The sequence below is a fragment of the Poecile atricapillus genome, chromosome 11, assembly GCF_030490865.1.
Source record: "Poecile atricapillus isolate bPoeAtr1 chromosome 11, bPoeAtr1.hap1, whole genome shotgun sequence".
In the NCBI taxonomy this organism is placed as follows: Eukaryota; Metazoa; Chordata; class Aves; order Passeriformes; family Paridae; genus Poecile; species Poecile atricapillus.
The window spans coordinates 1,525,267-1,541,499 of NC_081259.1; the positions used below are offsets into that span (position 1 = coordinate 1,525,267).

General features: G+C 39.3%; 1 protein-coding gene across 1 annotated transcript in view; it reads right to left on the reverse strand.

The window, feature by feature from the left end:
- The window catches only part of IQCH (IQ motif containing H), a 50,550-nt gene that overhangs the window by 31,478 nt on the left and 2,839 nt on the right, over nucleotides 1–16,233 (reverse strand). The window contains exons 6-12 of the mRNA XM_058846913.1: nucleotides 15,764–15,886; nucleotides 10,046–10,157; nucleotides 9,236–9,382; nucleotides 8,637–8,851; nucleotides 6,569–7,093; nucleotides 5,861–5,927; nucleotides 1,033–1,116 (exon numbers count right to left, since the gene is read on the reverse strand). Coding sequence (XP_058702896.1) covers nucleotides 1,033–1,116; nucleotides 5,861–5,927; nucleotides 6,569–7,093; nucleotides 8,637–8,851; nucleotides 9,236–9,382; nucleotides 10,046–10,157; nucleotides 15,764–15,886 — 1,273 coding nt within the window. The remainder of the gene's footprint in view (nucleotides 1–1,032; nucleotides 1,117–5,860; nucleotides 5,928–6,568; nucleotides 7,094–8,636; nucleotides 8,852–9,235; nucleotides 9,383–10,045; nucleotides 10,158–15,763; nucleotides 15,887–16,233) is intronic.

Below are 16,233 nucleotides of genomic sequence, written 5' to 3' on the forward strand. Positions count from 1 at the left end.
GGGGAATAAAAAGCTGCAGAACATTTTACTGCTGTAGCACTGCCCTATAAAGAGAGATAAAGTCTCCTTAGGACACAGTGAGGCTCCAGGGACAGCTTAACTCACAGGAGGTCACAACCAGCAAGGAAATCCTTTTCTAGGGAAAAAACAAACCAAAATGGAAAATCTCAGTGCTCCTCTGCCAGGCACAGGTAAAGCACCTGATCCAGTTCACAATTTAATTAATATTTTGCTAGTTTGTACCTTCCTCATGGTCTGCTTTACAACAGAAGCAATTTCCATGTTCAGAAATGAAAAAAAAAATCTGTTTATTGTGTGACTTTGTCCCTTTAAGTTTCTGTCATTTAAAAGCCAAAAAAATTCACGTAAAAAAATAAAACAGTACAGTGGAAAAAACCACTATTAGTGCCTAGATAATATATAAAGGCAATTACATTATTATTTTAGGCAACTGTAAATTTCTGGGTCTAATATATTTTTGTTCCAAACTTACTAAATGGCATTTATAAAATAATCATGACCCTGAAATATATATGAATCATGTAAAATCTGTCATTCCAGGCAGCCAGTGAAGCTGGTCACTGCTAAATATCATCCTTCCCTGCTTTGCTTAAAAGAAACCTGCCAGGAAAAAAAAAACAAAACAAACTTTTGAATAGATGCCTTTTGCCTCATTTAAAAAAAAAAAAAAAAAATTGGTTTAAATAAGGGCTTGCTCTTTTGCAGCACATCTTTCTCTCCGTGTGAGGCTGAATGAGCACTGCCAGAATGAGCTCCCTCATTTTGCACAACACTGAACACTTTGTGGTGCTCAGCAGCTCACAGGATGAGGCTGCTTTACCTCAGCACAGAGGTACAGGGAAGCAGCGGGATTTTTTTATGGATTAACGTGGCCAGGAAATGCCACAATTCCTTCTCAGCTTCTCCCTGCTCTATATTTAATAGTAATACAAACAAAAAAAAAGTCCTTGTGTTGTTTTCTTTTGCTCCCAGCTGGGGGGAATAATCAAGAAGCAGGAGCTGATCACGTACCCAGGATGTCACAGAGCCTCCCCATCTGCAGGTTCTGCTGGAGAGAGAGGTCAGGGATGTGCTCACGGATGTGTTGGGAATATCCTGGAAAACAAGGAAAGCCCCCCCTCAAACTGCAGTCAGAAAACCCCTGGTACAGATTTGGGAAAAAAAAATAAAAATAAAATTTCTGGATTCAAAAAAGCTGGAAAAAAAATCCTATTCGAAATCTCACAGCACTCATTGCAGCGTTTTTCTGAATTTACTTTTATTACTGATGTAACTGCACGTTTTTCTGTCATTTTAAATACAGACCTAAATGTTACAGCCCTACAGAGCTCTCTAATTTAACCATGCAGACCATTTTGTTGGGAGTCTTTCATGTTGCTGGATTTTTTTATTTTTTTATGTTTTTTATTTTGTAAACACTGGGGGTAGAAAAAAAAAAGAAAATGACACCATCATTAAGCAAGAATCCTGGTAATTTTGTCCTTCACACAGATAAAAGGCACCAAAGCCACTTCATTAAGGAGATGTCTCAGTGCTACCTGCTCACTTTGTTGCAGAGGAAAGGTGAGTGACAGCCTGTCTGAGCCTGGATTATCTCTTTGCAGGTCAGAATTCCAGCTGATTCCATGCTCACGTTCAAAAAGACTGCAGGAAATGACAGCAGCACTGTAACTATAATTTTTAAGCCTGTAATTTTCATATTGGTGTAATTCAAAAGCAATTGTGGTGTCTGTGCAAGCAGCCACAGCTCCACTGGCAGTTACCTCCAGTGATATTAATTGTTTAATCCATCAGGATTAATCAAAATATTCAGTGTTTGGCATAAAAATCTGACTGATCCAGGAACAAGATCCTTACATTTCTATGTATCTGCACAAAGAAAATTATCAGAAACTCGGGGAAAACTTAATTTTGGCTAAAATCTGCTCAGAATTTCAGTGCCTTCATGTAGAAAACAGCAAAGTAGATATTTCAGGCTAATTACAGAGACAATTATTACAAGTGATCAGCATTCTAAGGTGCATGTGGCAAATGCACAAAGAACATGAGAAAATACAGAGAAATTAAAATTACCAGTTTAATTTTAGGTCATTTCTTACCAAACTTACATATTGCAGTCAGCACAGTGGTACCAGGCACTTGGAGAACTCATCTAAGTAAAATATATTGATTTTATTTTTATTTTTTTACTCCTCTGGTATTAAGATACAGTAATTAGAAAAAAGCTTGCTCTGAGTATTTAAACTTTAGTCTCAAAGCTTCATTTTGTTCTCTCATCCAATTTTAAGGCACTAAAAACGCTGCCTAATATTTTCAAACCATTTAAATATCAGCCTAAGAATGCAGCTGATTTCCTTACCCTGAACTGTCCTCTTGAAAACACCGCGTTTTAAGAACTGGGCCAAAAAAAATAACATGCAAATATAACTTGGAAAACCAGGAATTATTTGCAAGGAAGAACAAAGTGGCAATTAAATAAGTGAAAATTTGCATTTTGCTCTGGCTCTGCAGATCCATGCCAGCATTGTAGCACTGCACTTTTCACAGGGAGGTTAATAAAACATATTAATTTACAATATATTAACTTCCACTGGCATGACCCCATTAGATTTAATGAGGAATATTCACTGCTGGTAAATCCTTGCCCTCCCACTGGACAGGATGAACCACATTCCTCATGATCCACCTTGAACATTCCATACTCCATGACTGGACACCTGATAAAGATGATTAAATGGTTAATAACCCTTTTCTTCCAGTTTAAACAAAACCCAAGCCAAATAAATTCAATATATTGTGATCACAGCCTGCCTGTTCCAGTGCACCTGTGCCATCAGTTCTGCTTCAGCCTCCAGTCTGGGTGAGAAATTCCAAATGGCAGCTGGAATTTGGGATGTGGACAAAGGAACACTTGGGAATGGGATTGGGTTTTGCATTAATGACTCCAAAATGCTAAAATAAGAGGAATTAATTCATCCCCCTTTCAACCTCAGCCATGACCTAACACCCTTTAATTGACATTTCCTCAATAAATTCTGCTCATCTCCAAGTGGCTTCTCCCAACAAAGAATCCTCAAACGTGCCTTGGAGAAAAGGAACAGCAGAGAGAGGGACAGGACACGAAAGGTTTGTGGGATCTGAAGGGGAAGGAGGAGAACGAGCTGGGATCACTCACCTTGTGCTCCCCAGACCTGGGACAGCTCTAGGAAATAATACCCAAGGTTTCATAAATAAAACCGAATTTTTCTCTCTGTATTTGGCACACATTTGTAGCAGTAAATCTGATTTAAAGGTTCAAATTCATTTCTCCTCGCTCTGCCTGACAACAATCCTTGAACACTGGAATCTACTTTGTTTTTTTTAGCTATGCTAGAAATTCCAGGTTTTTGTTTGGGTGAAATAAATGGAACTATTTGCTTCTCCCAGCAGTACAATTTAAGCCCTTCACACTATCCCTTTTCCTGGATTATTTCCAGAAACTTGACATGGGTCTGAAACTGCTGTTGTGAAATGAGAAATTCACCCTCCTGGCTCTGTCACCATTTCTTGGAATTCCACCTGCAAGGGAAGAAAAATCAGATTCTGATTTGTCCCAAATGCTGAAATCAAGGACACTGAGCAGAGAATTTCAGGTTTTCTTTCTGATTTACAAAACTGAACACAGAAATCACTGAGTATCATTAAACGTTGGTGTCTTCTTGTTTATCTGCTCTGTCCCAGGTTTCGTAGCTCAAAATTTTTTTTATGTTGCAAAAGGCAGTAAAAAAATAAAAATACTGCTGAAATCAGCTAGAATTTTGTATATTTAGTCCCTTTTGACTGAGCCAAATGTTTGTTGTTTAAATTTTCCAGCTTCCTCCAAGTCTATGTCAATAATTCTGAATTTCAAAATATTAAATGTGTGGGAGCAGAATAATTAAATATATAAAATTTTTATTGTTAGATCTTAAAGGTTTTTAGTGTTGGGTATTTATGTTTTCACCTTTTCAAATTTTAAATATCAGCTGTTCTTAAAATTAGATCAAACCAAAATTGCTCAATGTTAATAATTTTGTGTTGCTGTTTCTCAAAATCAGTCTAAATCTTAACATTTCAAAAGGAAAAAAACCCCACCAAAACCCAAATATTTCCATTACATTTTAATAAGTTTATCATGATTTAATCTATGTAAAATCCCTATGAATACTGGAAATATGCAGATATAGCTGCATTTAATAAAAACAAGCAGGAATAGCACTTTCAAATCCCTCTTTTAAAGGGAACCACTTACATTTTTTTAATATTTTCACCTACTTAAATAGGTTTGCTAAATTTCTAAAAAAAAAAAATCACCTGCACTCAAATTATCTTTCTTACTTTTTTCTTCCTCATTAAGGGGGAGATTCCACTCGGATCCTACATCTCCAAATTCCTGTATTTACAGCACAAGGCTGTGTAAATCCTGATACAGAGTCAGGGCCTGGGCTCCCAGTGAAATGCAGAATAAAGTGGAATTTCCCTGGAGTTTTATCATTTACTTAAGAGGTCGAAATCATGTTGAAAAACTTCTATAAATTCCCAAACCCAGCAGAAGAACAGGGACATAATGATTAATTTTTGATGTCAGCCTATTTTGATTATACTGAGGATTATTTTAATACGACTTTGAAAACATCTGGTGTGCAACAACTCTGCTGACTCTTGAATTCACACACCTAATTAATAATTGTTTGGGGTTTTTTTCTGGCTAAATGTTCTCCTCCATGTTTTTATCCAGTTTAGAACACTGGAATGTCTAAATTATTTTTAAATTATCCTGGTTTAAAGTAGGATTCAGTCGTGATTTAACCTGGGATGGTCAGGGGTAATTAAAAGGAGTTGTTGATCAAATGTATTTTTATGTTAAACACAGTCAGCAGGATCAGGGAATAAAAGGCTATCTGGGCTGCAAAACTCAAGAGTTTAAAACTTATTTACCATCTTCATTAATTCAGGTCTTAACCAATTCACTTTACAAAATCCTGAAGCTCTCAGGTCAATTAATTTGCCGTGTAAATACAAATTATAAATCCAGTTAGGAGCGTTTTGACAAGGATTTCATGTTTTAGGAGATTATCAGTGCGTCCTAGAAATTCCCAAGAAATCATCCTCTTAATTTCTCAACACCTCCACTTTGCCATTACATGGCAGAAACCAGCTTTTCGGCTCCCCCAATTCATAAATGTAATTAAATAATTACATTAGTGCTAATTAACATGAAACTGCAGATTATTTAAGCGCAAAAAACACTATTCAACTTCTTAATTATTCTTGTTCACACAGCATTTCCTTTTGCTCAGGCGCCCTAGGTGCAAATAAAGCATCCCATCTGCTCGTAATTAGAACTAAATAATTTCAGAGAATGTAGCTTATCATTTTGACTGCACATTTGATTAAAATCAGTGTACAAGCAATATCCTGCCTTATTGCTGCACCAGCACCGGCGTGCATGGGCCCGGCTTCGCCTCTCATTAAAGGAGCCTGCAAACATTATCTGTTATTTCAGAAGGGGAAAAAAAAATAAAAAATAAAAAAAAAAATACACAACTTTTTAGTTCATTTCATACAGATGAAAGCAAATTACAGCAAATCACCTCTCCACTGAATAGAGGCCCCCACATAATGACTTTATTTGCTTAATCCCCAAATTAAACGGCGTTTCGAGCGAGGGCCCTGTGTTATTACTCTCATCATGTCGAGAACATTTTCCTGCCGAGACCAATTTGAATAAAACAAGGGGCCTTCCTTGAACTCAATCAAGGAGTCATAATGTGGTGGGTAATAGAGGTTGCTGATAGATTTGCAGGCAAAAGTGTTATACCTAATGATGGGATATGGATAATAGTCCTCCTGGAGGTCCTGATGCGATTCCAGTTGGCTGCCAGATGCTAAAAATCAAGAAGAGCATTGATCAGTGACAGGAAGCTGTAGTGGATTCATCTAGTCAAACTTCAGCTGTTTTTCCACTGTACAGTTAAGCCAGGCATAAATTATATTAATTGATTTAATTACATACTTAAAACATCTTCCCCAATTAATTTAATTAGGTGGCTACATGAAGCTACTGGCAGGGGAAGATTAGAGGCTGCTCACTTAATTAACAGAATATGAATGAAAAAAAAAGAAAGCAAACATAAATGAAATTGTGAGCACTAATTAAGAGGCTGTCTGCAAACTTAAATACTTTCTGACAAAGTGGTGACAGGAATGCAGACAAGAGAGGGATTTTTTTTTTTTTTTTGCAGCAAATTAAGTGCCACAAGGTATATATAAGGAACTAAGGTAATGCAGTTAAAACATTGATTTTCTGACAGAACCACTGAAGCCAAAGAGAAGGGACATTTTCACCAGAAGCACTGCGACAGATTTTGCAGCCACAGAGGCTGAATTGCTGATGAAGGATGAAATATGATCCTCGGACAAGTGGATGGTTAAAGGGGGAAAAAAATGGGAACAGCTTCTCGCAAGCACTGAAGCAGGAGATGTTTAGAAAAGCAGCGCTGCAGTAACAGCTGGTAGCACCACACACCTTGGCCCTGCTGTAGAAATTCTCCAGGTGTCTGTGGCGTGCTTCCCTCAGGGCGTTCCTCGCCTGTGCCAGGTGATTCCAGGAGCGCCAGGAAGCGCTGATCACACCTGCTGCCCGCTGCTGCTGCTGCTGCTGCACGGAGCCCGGCTCGGCTCCGAGCCGCCGCCTTTGGATCTCTGCAGCAGCCCCTGCGCTGCCCCCCTGGCCTCTGCAGCTCTGGCCAGCTCGGCTCAGGATCTTTTCCACAGCTGACTGATTCTTCATCACTGACAAAACCTCACTTTTGGTGGGATTCTCTTTAAAATTCAAGTCCGAGGTGGTTTGTGCCAGCTTTTGGCCGTGGATGGTGGCCAAGGGGACGGTGTGGTCTCTGAGGAGCTTTTCTGTGGGTTCCAAAAACCCCACGATGCTCCCCCAAGAGGAATGATGGTGGTCTTGGAGCGCCAGAAAACCCAGAGCTTTCTGCTGAACAGCAATGTCCCAGTCCAAGCAGGGATCCTGGAAGGGCTGAGCTGTTTGTGGGGGCTGTGGGAAGAGAAGAGCCACAGATGGTGCTGTAAATGAGGGGTCAAAATGTACTATTTTGTTAATTTTTGTGGTTTAACTGTGGGGATTTGTGCATCTGAAATACACTGATCCTGGTTCTGGTCATCAGAGCCAAAAAACCTGCCCAGTTCTACCATCAAACCACTGCCAAACAAAATCCTCCAAGGTCACGCAAAACTATGAGCAATTTTAAATAAATATATCAATTGCACCAAAGGAATGCTTGATTTACCAAATATAAAAATTAAACTTTACACTGATTCACTGGACTAAAAGCAGAAAGTAACTGCAGTGGCATTTCTCCACTGACACTGCCTCCCACCTTTCCCAGGAGAATGGGAAACATCCTACCATAAAAATGCAAATGGGGTAAAGCTTGGAATAGAAACATTCCAGCACTCCCTAATTCCCAGCAACTTCAGCCAGCAACTCATTAGCTCTGATTTTCATTCTAAGGACACTATACTCATATATATATAAATATATGTATTTTTAGGTAATTATTGATATTTATTTCAACATCTCACTGATAGGAAGACAGACTGGCAGAGGGTATTGCAAGGCTCTGGAGTGAAAGGACACAGGGAATGGCTTCCCACTGCCAGAGGGCTGGGTTAGATGGGATATTTGGGAAGGAATTGTTCCCTGTGAGGGCAGGCACAGGTGCCCAAAGAAGCTGTGGCTGACCCAGAATCCCTGGAAATGTCCAAGGCCAGGCTGGATGGGACTTGGAGCACCCTGGGATGGTGGAAGGTGTCCCTGAGCTTTACAACCCAAACCATTCCATGATTCCACGATCTCCCTTTCTCAGGTTTACTTTCTCCTTCATTTTCACACATTCTCAGAGGCACAAAAGTCAAAAACCCTGGAAAGATGAAGCAAAACTCCAGAGAGCTTGTCACAGAACACAGTAATTATCTGTAAAAGGAAGAAATGTCCCTTTTCCATGGGGATCAAGAACAAAGAGCAGGCACTGAGCAGTCAAGGTCAAGGTCCCTCAGAGTGTTCTGTAAATATAAAGGGAAACACCACATTTGCTTAACTGCAGTGAGGGAAATGGAGATGAAACATTCAAAAACTCTCTTATAACAGTAAAGACAGTTAGTTAAGCACTGGAACAGATGGCCCAGGGAGGCTGTGGAGTTGCTATCACCCAAAGTTTTCAGAACAGGTTACAAAAACAGCTGTCTGCAACATTACAGGTACAGGTAATTCTGCCTGGAGGTCTGGATAACCTCCTAACATCCTTTCTAAACTAATTTTCTAAGATTCTGTGAAAAAAACAAAAAAAAAAAACCAAAAAAACCCAACAGACAAATTTATGTAAAAGACTTGAAAGAGCAGAAATTTGGAATACACAAAGTATTGGTTATTTTATTTCAAAATTTACTATTTACTGGATGTGGTTCAAAACCTCCTGTGATTTATACTCACTTCCTAACCCAGCTCTGGTGAAGAAAGTATTAAAAACACAAAAAAAAAAGCTCATTATCCTCACTGAGTGATTCATTCCATCAAATACCTGTGGCTGAGAGGGAATGTGCACCTCAGATTCCAACTGCTGAGCTGGATACCTCCACTCTGGCTTTGATTTCCTTGTTGAAACCATGGAATTGCTGGATGGGAGTGGTGCAATGTTCCCTTTAGCAGAGGAAGATGTGCCATTAATTACTTCCTTTGGCTTTGGGAAGGTGATGGTGTCTGTGTTCTCAGGGTCCAGCCTGCTACTGATCTCTCCTGCAGAAATAAAACATGGATTGAAGGTTTAATTTACTTATTACCAGTAATTAATTTAATCCCATGGCAAACAGAGGCCTGATCAGCAGGTGACAGTCATGACTTACAGCACCACTGGCTTAACACTGGGCACAGCTTCAGATTTGGGTGCTTAAAATTTTAAATGGGCAGGTGGGAACCCAGGAGGAGCCCAGAAATGAACCAAACCCTTCCAGGGAAGAAGAATTTCGATTCCTACCCAGCTGCAAGATGCAGGATTTTCCTGTGCTTTACGCCCTGCAGAATTTGGTGACTGTTCATCACAGAGCTCTTTCCTTGTGAGATAAAAGCTGAGAGTGAAGCTGGAGATGCAGCTGAAGGTTGTTATCAATGCTTTGCACTCACCTACAGCTGATTTCTTGTGCTGCCTGGGGAATTCAGGGAAAGGTGCTGCTCTGGACACAACAGGAGGGGCTGGCAGAGTTCTCTTTGCTGCTGGAAGGATGAGCCTTTGGCCACCTACAAGAAGGTGACACTCCTGAACAATTCCAGCTAGAAATAAAAAGGAATTCTTGGCAATGAAGAAAGAATTAAGCAAAGGCAGACCCAAGTTCTACGTCAACACTACAAAACTAGCAGTTTCCTTTAATTGAAAGATTCCTATCTTTCAACAGACAATATTTTACCCTGGAGGAAGGTGAGCTGTGCCAATAAAAACTGACAAATACATGCAAGGTATTGATCCAGTGCTGATTCTGAAATATATTTGTATATCTAAAATGATATGCTTGTACAGTGCAATTTAATATGCAGAATACATGAGAATTAACTCTTGTAAAGCACAAAATAATAATGTAATTATGACTATAAACTGCTTGCTAGAACAGTCCAAGCCTAGTTAAGACTGAACAATTAATAACCAGCTGTTAATCATGATAATTTCTCTGGTATTTATACAAGAACCTCCACCACACACACAATTCTTCTTTGCAGCAGCAGCTGAAGCCTGTGGGTTCCAAGAACTGGCTCAGGGTGATGCTCAGCAGGACACACTCTACACCTGCAGAAAGTGGCCTAAACCTCATCCCTACCCTTTGCAATGTTTAAAATCACAATTTTTGGTAGTCTGGAGGTGGCAGGAATGAACCTGCCACCCCAAAAAAATTCCCAAATAAAGAGCAGCCCAGCAGCACCCAGAGGGCCTTTGGGACTCACCTTTTGGGGTGTCTTCTTCTGCCAGGGGTAAGGGAGAACCTGGGGAGTGAAAGGCAGGCAAAGCCCAAGGGCTGGAGACTGTGGGACCTTTCCCTGCCTTCTGACTGCACATCTGGGAAGAGACAGAACCTCCTTTAACACAGGGAAATCTGGGATTTACAGACACTCCTCTACTCCTGCAGCAATAAATAATAAATATAATTTCTGCCGTGACTGTTTCATTAAGATTTAACAGTGCACCACTCCTTTTATTACTTGTGAACATGCTACAGTATTGTCTACTGTTGGTACTTCAGTAATTTAAAATAAAATTAATTAAATTTAATTGATGTCTTGTGTACTATTTAATGAGGGAATCTCAGGCAGTTTGCTCAGTTTTAAGGAGAGCAGTGTAAATACCGTGTTTCTTGACAGAACACTGTTAAAGAATATAAAATGCATACACAGGCAAGGAACCAGAAGGAAAAATAAATATTTTAAAATATTAGCTTTTAAAGAATGATCATCAAGCTTTTAGCACAATCCAGGCCATCACCAGGATCTTGGAGCACTGTTGTGTCCTAATTATTGAATAACAGCAGCCAGCAACTTTCTAGAAAGGGAGAAGGAACCCTCAAGAGGGAAATGAGACAGATCAAAATTAACTATTCTAATCTTTCCTCCCAATTTGTCTAACAACACTGCCCACAAGAGATGAGGGAGAGAAAATCTGTGCTTTTTATTGTAATAGAGAACCTTTCAGAGAAATCCCAGCCCTTCATTTTAGGTTATGGCCATTATGGAGCATTCTGTTTTAAGGGGTGGAGAAGGATGAATCCTCATGTCCTGGTCTTCCAAGAAAATAGCAATAACCATGGAACAAAGGTTAACTTTATGTCTACTGCCATGTAAGTGGTTTGATACTGAGAAAATAAAATTATAAACCACATTTTCCTGCTCACCCTCAGCCCCAGCAGCTTGGTGAGGCCACAACAAAAATATATAAAAGGCAAGAAATTGAATTAAACAGTGATTCCTCTTCCAGACTGTTGCTGGTGTAGCAGTAAGGCAGAACTGATTTTACTCCTGGTCAGTTTTATCCTAATTTAAATCCCAGTTATGAGGTTTGGTTATGATAAACAGCACATGAAATACATTTATTTTCATTGTGTCCACAGAGATGTAGTAAGCTGCAAGGAAAAGCAGTTCAGGTGGAGTGTGTGAGTTCAAGAGCAGCCTGGAGGATTGTTTGTTTTTTAAATTGGAGATAGATATTTAATTATTTTTTGCTGTATCCTTTAATTTCTATTAAATCCACGGCAGGTATGATGTTAAAACAAGGACTGATGTAACAGAAATATAATTTAATCTCTCATTTACACTGCCCAGTGCCATCATTCAGTAGGACAGGCACCACAGTGGAGCTGATCCAAAACAGCTCCCCACGGAAATTCCACCCAACCCCTCCACCTTTCCACATTCTTCCAGCACCCTGATTGCTGCACTGGCTCCCTCTTGAAGAATTCAGGGAGACACCCAAGCAAAACTGCCTTCATTTTGGGAGTTATTGTCACTAAAAGTAAGCCAACACGATTATAGTAAGACCTCAAAAATAATATTAAGTACTGCAAGGGAAAGGTTTACTTTTAACATCACTGCTTCATCATGAGCACTTTTAAAATTCAGTTTTGCAGGGCTGGAAGGGAGCTCTTAAATTGCAGGGCAGACCAAGGCTGACTTGCCTTAAAATATGCTTGGAGTGTGCTAAAAAACTATTTTTTCATTTCAAGTGCTTCTGAGTGTAATTAACCTGGGACACAAGAAAAACAATTCTATTACCCTTTCTAAAGTGTTTTTCTCCTGTGGATAAACCTCTCCCACTTTATTTTTTCTTTTTGCTTCATTTTAAATAGGGCACTTGTTGGAACACCACAGGGATTTTTCTGATTAGTTCTCTATTTGTTTTCTTTTTATCTAGCAATATTTAACTAGAACATCTTTTTCTGTGGTTGGTTTTTTGGTTTTTTTTGGTAAATATCTTTGTAAGTATTTTTTCCTCCAATAAAAAACAGAGCCTAGTATTAAATACAGGGAAAAGATAAGTAGAGTGTGTACCAAAGCAGGAATAGAGAGATGAGATTTAGTAAATAAATATTAGAAAATTGAGGGTTTGATAGTGATGGGAAAAAAGGGATATAACAGATTAATTTATAGTTCCATCTATCTTCTCCAAACTGTCATATTTGTCGTTAAGAAGTTTCTGTCAGGATTTGATGGACACAGCACTTTCTCCTATGAAGGGAAAGAGGAAGCACAGCAAAATAAAATCAATGGAACTAAGGTCACCTTTCAGTATGTTCAGAAGAGTGTCAGGAAAGTGCTTGGAGAAGGCAAATTTAATTGGAAAAATTTGGAATTGCGTCTTTAACAGCAGTTTTTGTGTTATTCTTACCTTCTCTAAGCTCTTAGAGTAACCAGAGATAACTCTGAACTGTCAGTTTTCCACATATTTGGAAAAATCAAGCTTTGCCCCTTTTCCTGGCCCTCCCAGAAATCCAGATCCATCAGAATTCCCCCCTAACAGGTGTGAAAGAGAATAGAGGGAGAACTTTGGTGAATCCCACATCTGCTTTTTGAAACAGGCACCAGCAGCAGCACAGAAGGGAGCGAGGGAGATAATTGCTGGCTTGAACCACAATATGTTTTACTGGTGGGCAGAGGGCCAGCTTACACCAGGCAGGATTTGTAGGATCAACTGATTGGAATTCAGGGATGAGCCTCCGTTCCTGTCCAGAGCCAGCTGCAAACCAGCAGCCCATGGCATCCCAATCAGGCACGGAGTTTTGTCAGGGAATGCTGAGATGCACACAAACAGCTTCAGCAGCTCTGGCTGCACCCCTGCCTTGCAAAATGACACTCAATCTCCAATTCCAGATGACAAGAACTGGATAAAAACTTAAAACAAATGGTGACCTTTCCAAAGATTAATTTGTTTACCAACAAAACGTTCTGCGTTTGTCAGAAGAGATGGGGGTGACCTTCACATTCCCATTTCCAGGTTGAGAGGATGCTGACTGCACTCATCTGTTAACTCTCTCTCACCAATTATTTCCTTTTTATTTTTAGTGACAAGAGGATTTTATTCAATCACCGTGCTGCTTATTATGATTACACACAGTAATACAAATGCAAGGAGCTTCTTTTGATTTACTGTAGTGTGACTTCAATTTGTTTAAGTCTCATCCTGCCACCACTGCCAAACTCTGCTTTGGCTGTAATTAGAGCCAAAAACACAATCAGGTGTGGGGCATCAAAAGACCTGGTTTCCTTCTACAACTTCTTCTAGTTGCTTGAAATTAAGGAAATTCCCTGTCTTGCTTTATAATTTTGAAAATAAATACACTTTCAGGGATAAGCATTGATGATTAGCAGCATGCAAATGCTGAATAAAGAATGAATAATTGAAGATTTGATTAGAATGGTTGTGCTCAAACAAGTGAGCTTAAAAAAAGCCCCAGAATCACTGCCATCACCATTAGAGCCACACTAGATAAGATGCAACTCATAAAGGCTAGAAATCATCACCGTATTAAATTCTACCTCATGAATAAATGAAAAGGTTCCTAAATTTACAGTATAATATACATTTATAAGAAAACAAGGACCCAAAAGTGCTAGTATAATTCTATAACAGAACAGCACTCCTATGAAAACGGAAGGCAGAGCTGTGAATCTTTCCTACATTGCAGCAGTGCATCAGAATTATTTTTACTGCAATTCAGATTACTGTTCCTTTGGCTGAATACTCCATGGGAAGTATACATATTTAATAATTATCCACTCATCATTTTTCATCTCTTATCCAGATATAAGCTGCAAAAGAAAGGGTTGCCCGGTGTGTGTTTCAAACAGAATTAAAGCCCTCATTTTAAAATAACTACAGAACTTGGCAGAGGATGAAGCATTATTATTAGACCTTAAAAAGTCCAAAAGGGCAACAGTTAGTTAATTGTTCTTAGTTTCTATGATAAAATCCAGCATCAGCAACTTTATAATACCAAAAGAGCAAGAAAAGACATCATTTTTGGTGAAACAATGAAATCCCGACTAATAATTTTTCCAACTACTGGAATAGCAAGATAACAAAAAGTCCGGGTAGATTTGTGCTTGACCCCTCAGGTCACCTCAAACCCCGACTTTTTAACCTCACCTCGCTTTCAACCGCTCAGCCCTCGTCGAAGACTCCTGGAATACGCCTGAATGGCGTGAGACAAGCAATTAGTTTTTAATTTACTTGGGTGAAAGGGGATTTTTCCAGGGATTTTTTTGTGGGGAGCCGCTCCTTGACCCCGCCGAGGCCTGAGGGACGTGCGCGTACGGACAGCGCCCCCTGCCGGCCGCTCGCCGATTCCCTCAGCGACTTTAATCTAAATTTTATCCGAATTAACGTCATTTTAGACCCGCAGCTGCGCACAGATTCATTGGCGGTACTACGAATAATCATATATATCACGTATAATCATATAGATCATATACAATCCCTCCTTTAGCTACTGGTAGACGCCACCTTTAACAACAAACGTGTCTCAGCAGTGGATTTTGCAAATACCAACTGCAAAAATTTTATAGCCAGCGAAGGCAGAACATCCCAGACCATACATTATGTCCTAAGATTCGAAAACTCTGAAGAGAATAAATACGAGAGGAAATACCTGCTTGGTTTTTCAGCCTGTCAGCTCCTCAGAAACTGTAAATATGTATCTGGGAGCCTGAGTAATTCATATTAAATGATTGTAATTTAAGGAAGTTTTCTGTGCTCAGTGCATGTTTCAGGGAGAGTGGTAAAACACATGGCTCTCTGCAGTCGGATAATATTCCTCTCTGTGAGTGTTTTAGAGTGGTTCTAAAAAGCTATTAGCCATGATGCTTTTTTCTAATTAACTCTATTATCACAGGGTTAGACAAATCACCTCTTAGTCTGGGCAACAGCTTTCCAAAAATCATTTTTTATAAGTGGCAGCTCGCAACTGTGCCATTCACAGATTCTCTTTATGTTGTTTAAAACCAAACACCCCAGAATCTCTCCTAGAGCACCGAGCTTGCTGCAGGATGCTTCTGTCACATAAATTAAATTGTAGAAGAGCATCCCCATGTGAGGCCATTGGCTGTGTGGACCACAGTGCTGTGCTAAATTTGTGAACATAATTGATTTTTTGGAAGGATGGCTGTGCCTACTCTTTTTTTTTTTTTTTTTAAAGCATTCTTTGCTAAAAATATCATCTTTACATTCAGCTGCAGAATTGGCAGCAGAACCGAAATTTGCAGTTGCAGGAGGGAAATTTGGAAAAACCAAAACTTCATTTTGCACGATTTGAACATTCCCAGAGCAGAGAGAAGAATGGTCTTTTATTTCTTCCTGCATCTTTGGGTCAGAAGTCCCTAAACTCCAGTTTATCTACTCTGCCTGATTTTCCCGAGATTAGCAACCATGCACATCCCATGTATATTCATATTTTTGCTGGATTGGGATCTTGGGACATAAACCTGTTACATTTCAGATTTCTTTTCCCCAGTATTACCACTGAAATTGTTTTGATCTTTAAATACCCATGTGAAAAAGCAGGAAATTTTGAGGAAATTACTTTAATGTCAGTATTTTATTTAGGACTGATAAGTATTAACTGTAATAGTGTAAAAAAATGCATATAATATACTCAGAAAATAATAAAAATTACTTACAGGAGCAGATTTTTTCTTAGTTATAAGTGGCAGTCTGGTCTCATCATTGGGATGTTTTAAACCAGCTTTATTGTCCGTGTTCTCTGGGTCAAGCATAATTTTAAAATCCATTTCCACCTGCTGCTGAAATATACAATAGGGATAATCTTAAAATAACTGCACCAGGGCTGAAATGTTTAGAAGCAGAAACATGATGTAAATTTGCAAAATGATGACAAAAATTAACATTATTTGACTCCACACAGAACTGGGCAAACCAATGAAGTGCCTTTATTTAGATGGAAGACTTTGTAAGGACTTGAACTATTATCCACACAGACACTTTTATCAGACTTTGTTCAATCACTTCCCTTCCCAGCTCTGCAATTTCCACACCTGCACACTTTTGGGTTAAATTTGGAGTGGGAAGCCCAGTCAGGCTTGACTCCCTGGCTCTGTGTTGTGGTTTGCACACTCCTCACAGAGGATAA